The sequence below is a fragment of the Alternaria rosae genome (genome assembly GCF_020736505.1).
Source record: "Alternaria rosae strain MPI-PUGE-AT-0040 chromosome Unknown BKA58scaffold_13, whole genome shotgun sequence".
Taxonomy (NCBI): domain Eukaryota; kingdom Fungi; phylum Ascomycota; class Dothideomycetes; order Pleosporales; family Pleosporaceae; genus Alternaria; species Alternaria rosae.
Genome location: NW_025763582.1, coordinates 63,276 through 79,115, shown reverse-complemented (window position 1 = coordinate 79,115; position 15,840 = coordinate 63,276). Strand labels below are relative to the sequence as shown.

Genomic DNA, 15,840 nt, shown 5'->3' with positions numbered 1-15,840 from the left:
TGGATATGGTACTCATGCAGGCTAGGGCACAGATGTGTTTACCCAGTGTGTGGCGTTAGCGGACTTCGGGCTGTACAGTATACACAAGCACCAGCAAGTGATCGGCATGTCTAGACAGAGTTCAAATGGAGGTTTATTCATGTTGAGAAAGGTCGCTTCATCTGGGATAGCATTGTTTTGGGATGACCGAAACAGAGCAACTGCACCGTGCAATTGTTCGTAAATGACCCTTTTCTGTAATTGACAGCATTAAGATATCATCGCAGTCGTGGATGTAGAGAGCGATCATGGGCGAGACGTATTGATGGATAAGGAAAGTAGAAAGTATACAAAAACACCGTATCCCAAATGCATCCTTGACCGGTCTTGCCATACAAACGCCGCCAGTAGGAAAGATCCAAAACACCTTTTTGTGGGTATGCAATTCGCTGCCATCCTCGTGGAATCGGTAGGCCGTGGGTATATATGCAGGTTGTAATGTAGTAAGTCATGTGCGCACTAAGCGCAGCGTCGTGAATGACGGAGAGTTCGTGCTCATCGGTGCACGGCACCCGCCTTGATCTCCCTCTTCATTTCCTCGAGCTTCTTGTGCATCTTCAGGAGGTCGTTCCTCTGTGCCTCGGTCGGGGGCTTCTCCGCCTCGGTCAACTGCCAGTACAGCTCCTCGTACCTCTTGTAGTACTTCTGGAACTTCTGCGAGAGCTCGACAGTCTGTCGGAAGCTCAAGTTGGGCATGGAGGGTGAGGTGGTTGATGTGGACGAGGCGCCTGGGGATGCGCGTGGGTTGTTGTGGTGATAGCGCGAGGCGAGGCCGGTGTCGATGTTGGCGACCTTGCGGACCTTGGGCGCGGTGGTGGGTGTGTTGGAGGAAGAAGAGTCGTCCGACTTCCGCTTCAGGGAGCTAGTACTAGAAGGCGTAGAGCCGTTGGCCTTGGCGTTGGTGTGTGAGGGGGTGTGAGTAGGAGTTGCGCGGTCGACACTCGGCTTCTTCACAGCCAAGTTATGGTTGTGAATGTCGCTGTCGATGTCGTTCGCCTTGCGCTTGAGCGAACGGTCAGAGTTAGCACCGGACTTGGCGGGCGATGGAGCTGCGGCAAGTGCCTTGTGGACTGGGTGCGAGTCCTCGAAGTCGCTGGCGTTGACAGGCGGCGAGGCGGACAGAGGCGAGGGATTCTTCGGCTTGGTGTTGATGGGCATGGTGGGCTTGAAAGGCCGGTTGGCGGGGCGGTCTCTCTGGGAATCACGGCCAGCCATCTTGGGTTTGGCGCGTGGGTTGGTGGTGCCTTCTGAAGCAGGTGCTTTCTTGCTGCGGATTTTCGAGGCGTCGGTAGCAGGTGTGTTGGATTTGGCAGGTGCGACGGGGCGCGGAGTAGAGCTTGAAGGCGTCGAAGAGGCTGGGGCTGTTGCTATTGTGGGCTCCTCCTTCACCTCTTTCACCCTCACTTCCTTCGCGGCCGCGGCTGCCTTCTCACGGGCCAAGTACTTCTCCTTCATGGACGACTTGGGCTTGATCTCTACTTCCTTTGCGGCCTTGGGCTTCTTCTCAACTGCAGGCTTGTCGGCAGCCTTCTTCGTGGCCGTCTTCTTCTTGGTGAGATCAGATATCTTGTGCATTGGGGTGCTCGCTTTGGGCTTAGCCTCCGGCGCCTTCACCGTCGAACGCGACAAGCATATGCCTTGGCCTCTCTGGTCACGGGGCAGCAGGATCTGCCAGAGCTTGTCGTCTTTTGCCAGCCGCTGGCGGTCGAACGACTTGATGGCGCCATCAATGGCTTGCTGCCGGTCCTCTGCGCTCTGGTAGGGGAACTTGAACGGATTCACCTCACGGAACGACTTGTCTGTCAGCTGCCACTTGTCGGCGTCGGCAGTGGAGCGCTTGGCTATCTTGGGCAGGACATCTCGTATGTTGGCCAGCGATGTCCTGCAGGTGGCGGCGAGAGAGGCCTCGGTGGCTGGCTCCCGCGCAAGGAGGTGGATGATGGGGACTCGCAGCGCGCTGACTATCACGTCATGGCTGTTGCTCGGTTGCGAAGTAGGAGCCCGTTTGTGCATGGGCGACGACGACGCGCTGAGCGATGGCGAGCCCAGCATGGAAGGAGCGAGGTGCGATGCCTTGAAGCCCGTCGACGGGAAGCGACGATGGGCTGGCGTGCGCCCGGGAGCAGCATCGCCGACGATGGTCCTGCAGCAATCTTTGTCAGTCCTGGTGTACACAACTTCGTCTCATCATGGCAATCATCCGCGACAGGGGTGCTCGAGTCTCTCGACTTGATGCCAGAGATCGTGGGCAGCCATGGGATACCGGGGAGGCATACTTGTTGGCTTCCTTGAACTCTGATATCGCAGCCATGTTACTCCTAAGCTGCTCCAGCGCCGAGTCTACGCCTGCCGTCACGTCCTCCGCCTTGTGTACCATCAGACTGTGGTTGATCATGCCCGCGAACTCAAGGCTGCCCGGGCTGCCAGTCCCGCTGGACTTGTACAATTCGTATCGATGGAGCTCGCTGCTGCTCTGCAGCATGTGCGTCTTGTCGCCATACTTGAGTTGCTGTTTTTGTGGTTAGCCCAGCTCGTGCCAGCCCCCATTCCGGGTCGAACCACCCGGGAACACCTAGGTAGGAACATAACACCAAGCGTGCACACATACAGGAGTCCGCCCGAAGATTATCTGCGGTGATTTTCCGCTCCTAACACTGGCCAGGAGCTCGTCGACAATGTCCTGGGTAATGTCCACCTGCATGGCCTGCACAGGCGGTCGTCTGTCGTCCTTAAGTCCGGCGTCGCTATCCGGAGCTCCGACAAGGGCTATGCCGCCTAAGGGGAGCAGCGAGGTCGCCATGTTGGTAGTGTTGGCGTCTATGGTATCAAAGAGGCGGAACGAGGTGTGAAGCTCGCACCCGGATGTTGCTAGGAGAGGCAATGCATGGAGAGAGCACCCAGGCACTGAGCGAAGAGCAAGCAGTGCAGTCGGGTCCGAGGCAGAGACCCGTCACAGACGTCTCTGGCGTTTGAGTGAGGCGTTGGTAGGCTCGAGGAGGACGGAGGAACGAACAAAGGACGCTGCTCGGAGGACCGTCAGACAGGTCAGACAGTCACTGTCATAGCGCGCCCGGAATCCAGCGAGCAAGCGTGCACGGATATCAAGGTACGATGCTGAAACGATTGGTTGTCACGCACAGGATCAACGGCTGGGAGAACCAGACAATGTTGCTATGACGATGCAGTGTATTCACACGCAAAAGTGAAGGGTAATGAGCTGGACGGAGGCCGAGCGAGTTGCGGTGTTGGGCCAGCACACATGCCTGAGAAGGCGGTGGTGCCGACAAGGGCGGTCGAGGCATAGCACGATTACGCTTCAGGGTGCCAAATCCAGCGGCGGCCCGCTTGCAAGGTACCTCGTGCTACCTCAATCTGTGGCCGCTGCAAGGCATTGCCATACACGCCCACTGGTCCCATTATGTTTTATTAAAACAGCCATGCTTGCCACGGTACGATCCGATCATCGCAGTATCTGAAAAGCGCAAAGCGACAGCTTTTGACTCGAGACTCGATCTCCAGTTGCTGCGCCATATTCCAACACGCTGACCAGAGCTGCACGGTGTGCTGAGTCTGGCAAGCCTGGGCGGGTCCACCATCACTCGTGGCAGAACTGCGGGCAGCAAATGGCCTGCGTTTAAAAACGACGGGCGCGGAATTTGGGAGCCGGGTGCGCCAGGCAGGGTCGGGTATGTGCTGTACCTGTTTCGAATCCAAGCTGCCCTGTCCGTGTTTGAGACCACAGCAAGGCCATGCTTCACGTTGGCCTGCAGTTGCCTCTCCGATATTGTCAGTGAGGCTTTCTCCATCCACCAGGGCGCATCGTCTGATCAGAAAGATTCCTCACGGGCTGAGGCTTTCGGTTGGGGACATCGCGTCACCCGCGCTGTCATCCGGCGCGGCGGGTTCGGTGCTGGTTAGATCAGCTTCATCGGGAGGCGCCATGACAGGGTCATCCAAGCCCGACCTATTTTGGTGCCTGCGGAACCCTCCACCGAGAGTGGGGAGCTTGCTTCCTCGAACGACTCACTCATGGGAGCTACGGTCGAACTCTGCAAATACCAGCGGCTCTCCAAGCTTTCGTCAGTGTCTCGAAACGATTTCATAATCGATCGCTGATTTTGTTGCGCTTCAAGGTTTTCATGCGAGTCATGCCATTCTCTCCAACCCCCCACCTCTAGCAGTCAGCCACATTCATCGACTACGACGAACCATTTGACCAGGCGTACGTCGGTAGGCAGGGCTGCTTCTATGATTCGCAGAATATCATCGGCTGCAGCGTCAGGCGGTATGGTGGAGACTAAACCAGAGACTAGAAGGCCATCCGCGTCGGAACCTCGCGTCCGGTTCGACGGCCAGCAACAATAACCGAATGCGTGAACGAACATGTTACTCAACATGTGCATGCGTAACGACGGCTGCAGGCAGACGAGCAGCGTGTGTTCGTGGTTGCTTCTGACCTTCCCGAGCACCTGCAGCGAGACCAACGCTGACCTGCATATACAGTCCGTATCGCTCGCCAGTGTTGCCCACCCAGTCCACCTAACAAACATTGTCAGCAAGCCGTGCGAACAGCTGATGTCAAAGATTAACATCAATCAGCCGTCACTCCCGACCTCATCGGGTCTGCAAAGCGTCTTTCAATTTGGAGACCTTCCGTGTTCTGGAAGGCATCCGAGGTATAATATCTGCACCCCTGACCCCGTCTTTTGGCGATATTGCAATGCGAGGCCATGGCGGGGTACGTAGATGAGGTACCACAAGCTGCCGTCACAAGATCATTAAATCTCCATGGGAAGTGAGCACAACGATGTCAGTGCTATTACTTTTCGATGGGTTCGCCCCTCGTTCGTGCAACGTTGTGTAGAAAAGCAATGCACTGCAAACTTCAGATCGAGATTGCGCATCGGAAACCGACCCTTCCAAGGAACTTGCCTCGCCTTTGTCCAGCGACTTTCTAGGTCTACAGATGGCTACTCCGGCAACTGGGGTGATAGAGTATTCGCCTTCCGCTTAATTCGTGCTACCCGATCAAACCGAGCGCCTTTATTCATGATTGGATTCTATGCTTGACGAATGAGGCTGATACCCACTCCGCATGAGGACTTTGCTTTTCTCCGCGATTCTGCGGTACTCGAAGCCGCACATCAGTACACAACGTTGATCTAGAACTACCCCTATACTATGCAAATGTCATTAACATTGGAAAGCAAGTCCGAGCAAAAACACTCTTCACGAACGCTACGTCAGCACCGTTACGGATGACCCTCCTGCTACATCACAACAGGTCCGCATCATTTCCTAGCTACGCGCGCGACGCAATACGAGGCTTCGGGAGATTGGGCGCCGGACAGAGTGGCTCCCACATGGCTGGCCACGCTTCCAATGTCCGTAATTGATTGTGGTAAACCTAGAATACTAAGTCTGCCTCAACAGCCGCTGCAGAGGTAATAGCGTCACACCCAGACCTTCCCATTGCGCATCCCCGATCCGAAGGGCTTCCCAGCCTCCCAGCCACGACACCACCACCTCAGAAACGCCGTCATGCATAACGCCCTAACCCAGACCCCATCTAATCTCCATTCAGAGGTTCATAACGCATTGCATGGGTTTGTAATTTCGACTCGTACATTGTCAATCCGCCATGTATGTCGTCATTTACTTGACGTGCGTAGTTTGAGCTTCTTGTCTAGAAAGTGTAGAAAATTTGGAAGAAGCAAAAGCGTGGATTGCGTACCCTGATCGGCGAGGCGGTGGTGATCAACTGATGTGCAGGTCGGTCAGGCCCTGGGGGGCGGCGCTGGGCGCGTGGGCGCAAGTGCAGACTCCGAAGGTGCAGCGTGACCCCGGTCTTTGATCCCGCGTCGAGCGGCAGTGGCGTGGGGCATGGCGATCGCGCTGGTGAGGCCGCCAGTGTTCAATGTTGAGCGACACCGCCATGTTTTTGCGCACACGAGCAGTAGATGGTATCTTGTGTCAGTGCTATCCTTGTGTTGAATCTATCGTTGCGGGGCTCACATGGACTTCACGTTGTCGCACATCGAGGCGATGGCTGGGTAAGTTGGTGGGATAAGCAGCCACTGATGGCATGGCACTGCAAAATCACGCAACAGATCAAGGACATCAAGAAAGGCATGTTGTGAAACATAGATTTGTCGTAGGTATTCGTAAGTCCTGAGATGGTAACGCCACAAGACATCAAAGTCAAGTTACTGCGACCATGCTTTGACACTATCCAACGCCGTCGCAATGCGAACCAATATAAAGCGCCGAATGCAACTCCATGCCGAAGCCAAAAGTCAACCCAGCATATCGATGCTGCTTATGATCTCAGGTGATGTCAAGAAATTGGCTTAGACCCAACGCCCCGCTGGAGATACGCAACAAACTGTGCCGTCAAGTAGCATGCCGGCCCGATTGTCAGACGCACCGAGCCGCGAGGCACTGTCAGACCCAAGTAGATGCGACGAAGGCGCTCAGGCGTCCAGGTCCTCGGGTGCCTTATGGCGGGCGAGGACGAGGCGCTTGTACTCGGCGGGGTCCTTGTCCCAGAGCTCTGCGGCCTGACCGTTGAGCGGGCTTGAGCTGTGTTGTTGTCAGTACATGGCTGCGCCTGCATAAAGACATGTCTTTGACTCACTTGTTCGGCTCGCCCAACAAGCTCTGCAGACTCAGCAAGACAGTGGTGATGTTGTAGATGGCGCTCCACTTGTCCTTGAGGATGTCGAGACAAATACGGCCCGAGAAGTCGACATTGGGGTGATAGATGGGGGTCTTGTAGAGGACGGTTGGCGGGCTGTAGGGGTAGTTGTTGGAAAAGTCCATGGACAGCTTGAAGACGAGGTCGGCGTAGGGAGTGTCTGCCGGGCCGTCGATGGTGGCGGTCCAGACGGTCATGTTCTCGTCATCGGGGAACGCGGTGATGCCGGGAGTGGGCTTGGTCATGATGTCCATGAGCTCCTTTTGCAGACTGGGAAAGCGTTAGTGGTAGGTCCGTAGATGATGGAGCGAGTCGGGTTGGGGAGTAGAGGGGCCTGAACATTGGATAGGAGGGACACGAACCGCGCTGCGATGTTGGCGTTTGCACCGCTCATGTTGTCTATATCGAAGTTGAAGACGAGACTTTTGGTGTAGTTGCGTTGCAAGTTTGTAGAATCTACCACGCAGTCGCGAGTTGCAGCGGGGCAATTTCTGTTCTGATCGCAGAGAGATTAGCAAAGCACCGGGACCGTCCGGTAGTGCGAAAGAGACAAAGAGGCTGGGGTGAATCCGGCTTCTTTCGTGCTGGTGTGCGAGGGGATAGGAGGGTGCGTGGGACGGCGTGGCTAATGCAGGCACGGCGTGAATTTGGTGTTGTGTTGATTTCCCTGCGTCTGCCTGGCAACGAGGGCCCCGACACGTGGACATCCCTGCACGCGTTTCCCCACTCACCGTCGATCCGCCTCGTCCAATTAGAGCGCGCGAGGTTCGCGTTCTTTGACACAACGCCTGTGTTTCAAGGCGACTCATCGTTGAGGTCAATGGTCAAAATTGCGTGTCTTTGTATCAAGAGTTTGCCAATTCGCATTGAGAGGAATTAGATTGCCCATGAAAAATGACAATGAATGCCTCCAAACGGAGCACTTCCCAAGACTGAATGCATACGTGAGAGATCATGTATCGAAATTGGTGAATGGACGAAACTCGATAAGACGTGTAGTCGTAGCAAGTATGCTGTGTCAATTACTGGAGATACGGAAACTGTTCGCTCGGCCCTTGCTGTCGCACCTGGACAGCATCAGTCCTCATCCAACCCCTTGATCGTCTGCTCCTCTACAAGCCTTCTTTCCAAGCTGCATCTCAGCACCCTCTTATTCCTACCTATCCCGTGCTCCTTCAAACAATCATCCTCTCGATCCCAGTACACAGCCCAACCATATCCACCCTTCTCCTCTTCCACAGCAACAAGACATTCCTCTCCTTCCAACGTCAGCCCCTGCTCGTCTTCTGTCCAGTCCCAAGGCCCAACTGTATGTTTCTTCGCTTCAACACGCGGTCCGTAGCGCAATTCGCGCGTCGTCTTGTTGGCAAAGAGCCAATTAAGTTTAGGCTTCGTCGGTTTCGAAGGTGCTTTGGAGGGCGTGGGAGATGGTGTAGACGGTGCGGATGAAGCGGGCGATGGAGGTGGTGAAGGTGGTACAGTACTGACGAGGCCTAGCACTGGTGCTGCAGGCATCGGACGATGCGGTAGTTCTGAAGACGGGAAGGGTAGGTAGAACCCAGTGAAGGGATGTGGTGGTGGCTCGTCGTTCGGGCCAGATGTCGGTAATCCTGTCTCTGCGTCTTTGGGCCAGAGTCGTATCTACACACGCGTTAGCCCGTCCAAAGGAAGAAGCAGATTCGTCGCATGTACCTTGCCATCTTTCAGTACTACAATCGCGCCGTCCACCTCGTCCCTCTTCCTACTCTTCGCATCACAGAATACATCTATATAGAACTCTTCTTGGCGCTCATCACTTTCCGCTTCTTCGTCCAGCAGCCGCTGTTGGTGCACCGCTTCGTTGGCGCCAATGGAGATGGGGATGCCGGCTAGCGTCAGTGCGTACATTGTGTTGTTCAAGTAGGTAGACGATTAATCAGAGTGGGTGTCGCATGGGCGACGTGATCAACGCGCGTGGGAGACATGCTGTGGGATGATGCTGTAAACAGGATGTATGGCAGCGCAAGCTGGGATGTTGAGGTGGAGTTCGGCACGATGTTGTCATAGTGGGACGGCTCGACTTCGGCTAAAGTTACCATGCCTCACCCCATTTCCCTATGCGATATTCGCTGCCAACACCAAACTTCAGACTTTGCCTACCGCTTTATATGTCGCTTGACTTACTCTCATATACTCAGTCTCGGCGACGTATCAGCCGCAAAAGGCTGTACAGCAACCGTCTACGATGGCTGCTGCCCGTGCATTTCTCCATCTAATCTTCTCAGGATTGATTGCTCCTAGATTTGCGTCGACAGAATGTCAACCTTAGAGCTTTATTTTCTCAGGTCAGCATAATCTTATTGAGCGCCCATATCGATGACATGTTTTTTAGACGCCGTTGATGCCATTGTAGGGGGCTGTGCAGAATTACATTCTCCCTCACTGCCTGCTTAGGTGACAATGGATTAACGAGAGTGGGGAATATGCCCGGTATCGTTACAATCGATTTCCCATGAGGAACATGCGGGCTCCAGGAGAGTGAGAGTAATCACATATCCAGCGTGGCTACCATGTTGCCCCGAGGACCATCCAAGGTAGAAACATCAGACCCACAATGTAGCAATCGCGAGCAGCTTCTCTTCTCGGGGTAGCTACGGCCTCATCATGCCGCGTACCTCAGATGGTAACTTCGAGCACCTCGCCACCTCCAGTTCGCAGTGCACAGCATCTGTCGTTACCACTTCCATCGCTATTCAATCCACCTCTTTATTTCGGCATGGAGACCTCCGCCATCAGATCAGCGGTGTTACAGCCTTTCAGTACAGATCAGCTGCCTGAACCAGAAAGCGATTCTCCGCTATTCCTACCCGCCGACGCGCGACGACGCTGGTACCTCGGCTACTTGGAGCACTGGAAAGACCTCCAGCACCGTACAACAAGATTCTGGGAGAGCGAAGGCGTCAAAAAAGCGTTCGATGAGCTGAAGGATCACAAACTGGACGAACCGCGAGGCATACGCGCCGCCAGCGAAGACGATGAAGGTCCAACGCAGTTCGAGAACATGTCCCGGCGTGAGGTTCTCCAAGTCGTGGAGGCAGTCTTCAGCAAATTACTCGCCACAGAGACGGGGAAGAAGGTAGAGGGAGACAACCCAATAGAACACATCTTCACTTCGCGAGGCCGATGCCAACCGCACAGCTAAACCAAGATTCTGGATTGACGCGAAGCCTGGAGGTCATGTGTAATGTGAAACTAGAGAAATGTTGATTTAGCGATCTTACACATTCATCATGCGAAGCGAAGCCGAGTCTTTTTCTTGCCAATGTCTAGACCTATCTATCCGCCAACTGCAACTTCTGTGGCTTATGTCGATGTGTACGGCGTTCCTTGGCCGTTGGATCTGACGGCGCGTTGCCTCGGAACTTGTTCGGTTCCAAGCCAGCTCATTGGTAGAATCGTGCGCTTCCAATATCGATGGTGTAAATGCGGTTCTTGGATTTTTTTATGTTTAGGTGCCTCACGAGAAGTGTTGAGATGCCACGCGGGAACATCGTAAATGCCTCGGTTCTTTTCATGCATGCGCCGCGATTGGTGACAGTATACGAGTTACCTAGGTCTGGTGGTGTTGAGGACTTATGAGCCACACAACATTGTGTTCGCGGCACGCCTGATGGATGCATCTGCGAAGCTGAGATCTTAGTGTCGTTGGCTTGCGAAGTCAGATCCATGATAGCCTCGGTCATTTGAGTAGGAACCTAATGCTGATTGGATAATTTATTGGGAAGCCAGAGTCTTGGGAAGGTTACCGATTAGGCTCCCAAGCACCGGGTTACTATGCAACGATCGCCATGTTCCGAGCTCCTGGTTATGGGTGCATGAGATATGGTTTCCATTGAATGGTGAAATAGACATTGCAAGGAAGACATATATGTTGTAGATACAAGAGAAGCATATTCCTCAGGTACGTTGCGTATATTCTCAACTGGTATCCATGATTGGGGCTCGTAACTCTAATCGGCATTCGGGTCAAACACTCGGGAAGCAACATCCCCTTACTTACAAGAGAGTGGCAATGGTGAAATTATCTCGTGCAGAGCGTAGATGTCAAGTGGTGTGATCATGCCACGTTTGTTATGGTGCGCACCCGTGGACACATGCACAGCATCCCTTGTTGTTGAGTCTAGCGACGGATAGTGAAGGAGTCATAGGCGAGGCGCTTGTGATGATGGCAGGTTCGGGACAAGATTGGTGGATTCTACTGGTCTAGACTAGAGGCACTGTCAATAAGCGAGTCGATGTGCTGAAGGTTACGCTTTCGGTTGTGTGGTATTCCATGCGGCGTCATTTTCTCGCCAAAGCCCCACACATTCGCGGCTGCTGTACCGAATTTCGATGTGTCTCTTTAGATATTAGAGCAGTTCTGCTGAGCTGATACAATGCTAGACTCCTGGATTTGCGCCGCAGTCCAAGTCGCTGGCTACCCGGGTCTCGCGCGGAGGTAGGCGTGCCGCAAGCGTCTGCAAGGAAATCTTCCTCAGCGTCAAGCATCGCGAGAATGATCAGAATGACGCCGACAAGAGCCTGCCAAGGCGCCGGAGGCTTGGAACGGGATATCAGTGCCAATGCCCTAAGCTTCAATGCGGCTTGAAACCACACGCGCCGCAAAGCAGGTCGGAGCAGTCCCCCACCTGGGACAAGTCTGAAAGGTGAAATGTGTCCATGTGGAGTTCCTCCAGCGTCAGGAACGTGCCCGGTTACCCCGCGCGTGTCGTGGAAACGTGGCGACGCCGATCGCTTGACAGATGGGTCGCACAACGTGAGGTCGAACAAAGAAAAGCACGCCAGTCGGGCCTTGCCGAATCTTCAGCTCTCGTTCCTCGAAGTAGCTTCGCCATGGCGGACGATAAGAACAGGCGGCCGGCTCACGAGAAGGCTTCACTCGTAGGTCATTCGGCGTGTTAGTGGATCCGGAAGCCACGGCGGGTTTCGCTAGCATGCGGGGTCTCCACACGCCAAGCCTCTCCCCAGCTTTCATCGCCCTCGCTTTTTCGCTCCTTCCCGCGGGTGGCCTGCTTTGCTGCTGATGGCATCGTGCTGTACTCGAAGAGTATCCACACGCTGGACGAATGAGTGGTGAAACCCCGAGCCTCGGTACTTTGCCTGCGGGATGCGTTCCCAACACGCCCACTTCACTTGGCAGCGGGCAGGCGGGGAGGCAAACGGCAGGTGCTTTTTGACATATAACGCGTCTATCGTGTGCGCCTACCATGCTCCTACCCGGACTACCCACCTTCACCTCCTACTGCCCTCGAGGTCGACGTCTACCCTACGCGCCCCAACATGGCTCACCAAGTGGCTGTCATGCGTGACGACGACGCGTTCGAGAAGAGACCCGTCTCTCTTAGGGAGAATGTCGACGGCTCCCAGGACGGCTCCGGGTACGAGTGCGAGTTCAGCGAGCGCGAGCAGAAGAAGATCATTCATCGCATCGACCGACGCCTCGTTGTGACCGTGGGAGTGCTCTATTGCATCAGTCTGATGGACCGCACCAACCTCAGTGCCGCTGCCATTGCAGGGTTCGTGAACGACACGTGCGGAACTGCGCGTTACCAGGACTAACAGCAACTAGTATGACCGTTGACCTTAAGCTCTTCCTCCTAGAGGGCTCGATTTCTCACTACTCCATCGTCACCATCGTATTTTTCGCCTCCTACATCATCTTTCAACCCCCCGCAACAGTCATCTGCCGTTATCTTGGACCTCGCAATTTCCTATCGGTTATCGTTGTGCTGTGGGGCGGTGTCATGATTGGCATGGGCTTTGCTGATAGTTACGGTACCCTGTCCGCGCTACGAGTCATCCTGGGAGTCCTAGAAGCTGGCTTTTTCCCGAGCTGTGTCTACTTGCTGTCCACCTGGTGTAAGCACATGCCGGCTCTTGGATCGTCACAATTTGCTAAGACCCCTCTCAGATACCCGATTCGATATCGGAAAGCGATACTCATGCTTCTACATCCTTGGAAGTTTGGCATCTGCCTGCGCCGGTATTCTTGCTTACGGCTTGATGCAACTGAAGGGACAGCAGGGTCTGAACGGTTGGCGCTGTAAGTCATCGGCCGGATACGCCTTGCAATGAGACTATGCTGACGTTACACTTTCGAATTAGGGATCTTCATCATTGAAGGCGCGCTCACCTGCTTCCTTGGTATCGTCGGTTACTGGGCTCTGGTAGATTTCCCTGACAAGGCCCACAAGTCCTGGAACTTCTTGACTGAGCGTGAGGCCATGTTCATCATCGACCGTGTCAACAAGGACCGTGGTGATGCCAAGCCAGAGCCATGGTCCATGGCCAAGTTTTTCAAGGGTGGCGCTGACATCAAGATCTGGGGTTTCGCGATGGTAAGCCCCAAGATGACCTTTAATCTCCCATTCGCTGACGGGTATAGATCTTCTTCAACACCACGACGGTCACATACGCCCTGGCGTACTTCCTGCCCATCATCCTAACAGGAAACATGGGTTTCAGCACTGGCGCGGCCCAGTGCCTGGTTGCTCCTCCCTACGCTTTCGCCGCCATCGTCATGTACACCACCGGCTGGCTTGGAGACAAATATCACCTTCGCGGACCCATCATCCTGTTCAACATGGTTCTCTGCCTCGTCGGCCTGCCCATCATGGGTTTCCATGCCAACTCGAACGTTAGATACTTTGGCGTTTTCTTGACCACCGCTGGCGCAAACAGCAATATTCCTGCGACAATGTCATACCAGGCCAACAACATCAGAGGCCAGTGGAAGCGCGCGTTCTGTTCTGCCGTCTTGGTTGGTATGGGTGGCGTTGGTGGTATCGCTGGAGGTCTCGTTTTCAGGTATGTACCTGCAAGTTACACTCTATCGACCGTGCCATTCTAATGTCGTGTAGGGAACAAGACAAGCCCGGGTACGAGCCAGGACTGTATGCCTGCATCGCATGCTGTCTGCTCACGATCGTCATCGTAATTCTCATAACATTGAGATCGTGGAGCTTGAACAAGCGTGCGGACCGTGGCGAGCTCGAACTAGAGTACAACGATGTATGTTTCCAATCTCCTACTCATATGGCAATACATTAACGTGCGCACAGGACGGCGACCAGAAGGGCTTCAGGTATACTTACTAGAGTTACACTGAGAAGGCGATCAAAGCAATGATGATTCTAAATGAACTTGTGATACCATACCTCACGATCGAGTCCACAGAAATTCGTCTCCGGCTTCGGACAGCGTCCCGATATTAATGAACTCAAGCGACCTATTGATTGATCTTGATAGGCGTGTCTCGAGCGTACATTTGTGCAACGTGATAGTGATAGAGTATTGGGTTTGGGTAGCTGCATACAGCGTGGGCGTGCGCAATCTGGCTCCTGTTATATGGTATCTGGACAGCCTCGGGATGAGTAATCTTCTTCTTGGTGTTGTTCCACTCAAGTATGCATCGCCCGCTTTTAGTGACGCGACGTTACGCGCTGCCGAAACTAATGTCATAAAGCGTTGGATGGCGAAATGTGCGAACACGCTTCTTATCTGGGTATGTTGATGGCACAATTTTCGCGTCTTGGCACGTGCGCGCCTGTCAGATCTCAATTTGGATTCCAGGGTCTTACTGGACGCTGGACACGTCGGAAGGCTACGGCTTGCATTCCAATGAAGCATATGCGTAGTCACATATGCCTGAATATCTGGTTGCTAGGATGCCGCTATCAGCCCAAACACCGGCCAATGCTCGTTTCGCTCCCGATAATCGTCTCCACCTATTTGGGACAGGTCACAGTCTTCCAGAGTCCTCCTTCGAGCTGTATAAAGCATTCACTATTGCCGCCACTGATATCACCGCTCACAAACACTTTGCGCACATTTAGCAGAGGTAAGAAGATCTCATGGAGGGCGAAACGGACCTACCAAAACAACAGCGTACGCAGCAGTGGCAGCGAAGACTTCTGCTCGTCCTGCGTTCGTGCAAAGCCTCACACTTCAGTGCAAACATCAATGTGTATACGGCTATGAGCTCTAGCTTTGCGTTTGGGTTGCTCATGATCGCGCCGATCAGCAAGACTGCAGCAAGCGCCATGCTTATGGCAGCCACAACCTGTGCTACAAGTGTGTCATTGTATACGTTTGACCTATCGAGTTCCTCGCTTGGCGAATGTTTGGTGAAGAGCCAGTGGTTTCTCAGCGAACGAGACAGGTAATCTTGATTTGAAGGCTTCTGAGGAGCAACGAGGTCTTTTGTGTCTTCCAGAAACTTGCTTGCGCGACCAAATATCAGCTTCCTCGAGGAGATAGGCATATTCTCGATTGCGGATTTGTTAAGGTAGTCAGTGTAGGTAGTCAAGATTCGTTGGCTGGGTTTACCGAGTTGGGCGACTCAAGCGCGCAAGATAAGGGCTTCGTCGGACCCACGTGTCAGCATGCAGCGCTGGATATGACGAAGAGACCAACAGTATTCTTTGAGAGCTCTTTGCAAATCTTTGAGTGTGACTTCCAGCTGCAGCTCGAGGCTGTTCAGACTGGGCGTCACCCTTTCACACAGGACCTACCACCGCTGAAGCGGCTAGCGGGTGTCCAGATAGGCGGAATGCCTGATCTTAGATTCCAGAACTTCGATCTCGTCTTCGAGTGTCATCATCCGACATTGCAGCGACAATATACCGCGCGCTGCAAGTACCCCGAATTTGTGAAACAAGCGGCTTATCGTTAGGATCTCGAGCGATCCATTTGGACAGCGACGGATGGCCATTTCTGACGTCTGCGAGCTCGATAACAAAAGGCGAAGTACTTGGGGCCATCAATTTTGAGGGTGTGCCAGAGCGTTCACCGGACTGATCCGATATCATGTGCTATACCCAGTTAATGATGTATAGTTCGCAAAGCGATCAACTAGCAAAGTGGAGTAAACTGGCCAGACGAAGCGATCATTATCAACACGCAAGTAATTCGACAAATATGTCGAGAAGCAAGTTAACGCTCGGCTGAGCTCAACCCATCCAGTTATGGTGCCGATCACACAAACGTGGCGAAGTTCATGCACCTTGACTGCCCAGCTGCGGTCAATTTTGAGCGGCGATTGAGGCCGCCCCTCCACATATATC

General features: G+C 54.0%; 7 protein-coding genes across 7 annotated transcripts; 3 read left to right on the top strand and 4 right to left on the bottom strand.

The window, feature by feature from the left end:
- Window positions 1-62: 62 nt before the first annotated feature.
- On the bottom strand, window positions 63-453 carry BKA58DRAFT_60252 (uncharacterized protein). Its single transcript, XM_046175605.1, has one exon. The coding sequence runs from the start codon at window positions 371-373 to the stop codon at window positions 158-160; it is 216 nt and encodes a 71-aa protein (XP_046020140.1). The 5' UTR covers window positions 374-453; the 3' UTR covers window positions 63-157.
- Window positions 454-534: 81 nt separating this feature from the next.
- Window positions 535-2,839, bottom strand: BKA58DRAFT_326002 (uncharacterized protein; the record flags this gene model as incomplete). Its single annotated transcript, XM_046168037.1, has 3 exons — window positions 535-2,182; window positions 2,316-2,548; window positions 2,648-2,839. 3 exons carry the CDS (start codon window positions 2,837-2,839, stop codon window positions 535-537), a joined length of 2,073 nt encoding a protein of 690 aa, XP_046020139.1.
- A 3,327-nt stretch (window positions 2,840-6,166) lies between these two features.
- On the bottom strand, window positions 6,167-7,397 carry BKA58DRAFT_394292 (ubiquitin-conjugating enzyme/RWD-like protein). Its single transcript, XM_046171182.1, has 3 exons — window positions 7,099-7,397; window positions 6,677-7,006; window positions 6,167-6,621 (listed from the first exon to the last, which is right to left on the bottom strand). The coding sequence occupies exons 1-3, from the start codon at window positions 7,128-7,130 to the stop codon at window positions 6,513-6,515; spliced, it is 471 nt and encodes a 156-aa protein (XP_046020138.1). The 5' UTR covers window positions 7,131-7,397; the 3' UTR covers window positions 6,167-6,512.
- A 194-nt stretch (window positions 7,398-7,591) lies between these two features.
- On the bottom strand, window positions 7,592-8,736 carry BKA58DRAFT_347970 (uncharacterized protein). Its single transcript, XM_046168466.1, has 2 exons — window positions 8,429-8,736; window positions 7,592-8,377 (listed from the first exon to the last, which is right to left on the bottom strand). Exons 1-2 carry the CDS (start codon window positions 8,621-8,623, stop codon window positions 7,814-7,816), a joined length of 759 nt encoding a protein of 252 aa, XP_046020137.1. The 5' UTR covers window positions 8,624-8,736; the 3' UTR covers window positions 7,592-7,813.
- Window positions 8,737-9,491: 755 nt separating this feature from the next.
- On the top strand, window positions 9,492-9,917 carry BKA58DRAFT_444635 (uncharacterized protein; the record flags this gene model as incomplete). The annotated part of the gene is made up of 1 exon (XM_046174082.1): window positions 9,492-9,917. One exon carries the CDS (start codon window positions 9,492-9,494, stop codon window positions 9,915-9,917), a length of 426 nt encoding a protein of 141 aa, XP_046020136.1.
- Window positions 9,918-12,055: 2,138 nt separating this feature from the next.
- Window positions 12,056-13,872, top strand: BKA58DRAFT_325701 (major facilitator superfamily domain-containing protein; the record flags this gene model as incomplete). The annotated part of the gene is made up of 7 exons (XM_046168026.1): window positions 12,056-12,291; window positions 12,345-12,634; window positions 12,687-12,818; window positions 12,881-13,113; window positions 13,161-13,582; window positions 13,636-13,786; window positions 13,837-13,872. The coding sequence occupies 7 exons, from the start codon at window positions 12,056-12,058 to the stop codon at window positions 13,870-13,872; spliced, it is 1,500 nt and encodes a 499-aa protein (XP_046020135.1).
- A 387-nt stretch (window positions 13,873-14,259) lies between these two features.
- BKA58DRAFT_394281 (uncharacterized protein) lies at window positions 14,260-15,122 on the top strand. Its single transcript, XM_046171181.1, has 2 exons — window positions 14,260-14,594; window positions 14,651-15,122. Exons 1-2 carry the CDS (start codon window positions 14,282-14,284, stop codon window positions 14,938-14,940), a joined length of 603 nt encoding a protein of 200 aa, XP_046020134.1. The 5' UTR covers window positions 14,260-14,281; the 3' UTR covers window positions 14,941-15,122.
- The last annotated feature ends 718 nt before the right edge of the window (window positions 15,123-15,840 follow it).

Bases quoted from the DNA above. Each gene is read 5' to 3' on its own strand.
- BKA58DRAFT_347970 (XM_046168466.1), bottom strand. From the start codon at position 8,623: ATGTACGCACTGACGCTAGCCGGCATCCCCATCTCCATTGGCGCCAAC. The intron at 8,378-8,428 runs GTACATGCGACG...ACGCGTGTGTAG, and splicing joins TAGTACTGAAAGATGGCAAG to ATACGACTCTGGCCCAAAGA.
- BKA58DRAFT_394281 (XM_046171181.1), top strand. From the start codon at position 14,282: ATGTTGATGGCACAATTTTCGCGTCTTGGCACGTGCGCGCCTGTCAGA. The intron at 14,595-14,650 runs CTTTGCGCACAT...AAACGGACCTAC, and splicing joins GATATCACCGCTCACAAACA to CAAAACAACAGCGTACGCAG.
- BKA58DRAFT_60252 (XM_046175605.1), bottom strand. From the start codon at position 373: ATGGCAAGACCGGTCAAGGATGCATTTGGGATACGGTGTTTTTGTATA.
- BKA58DRAFT_394292 (XM_046171182.1), bottom strand. From the start codon at position 7,130: ATGAGCGGTGCAAACGCCAACATCGCAGCGCG. The intron at 7,007-7,098 runs GTTCGTGTCCCT...ACGCTTTCCCAG, and splicing joins AACGCCAACATCGCAGCGCG to TCTGCAAAAGGAGCTCATGG. The intron at 6,622-6,676 runs GTGAGTCAAAGA...ACAACAACACAG, and splicing joins TTGTTGGGCGAGCCGAACAA to CTCAAGCCCGCTCAACGGTC.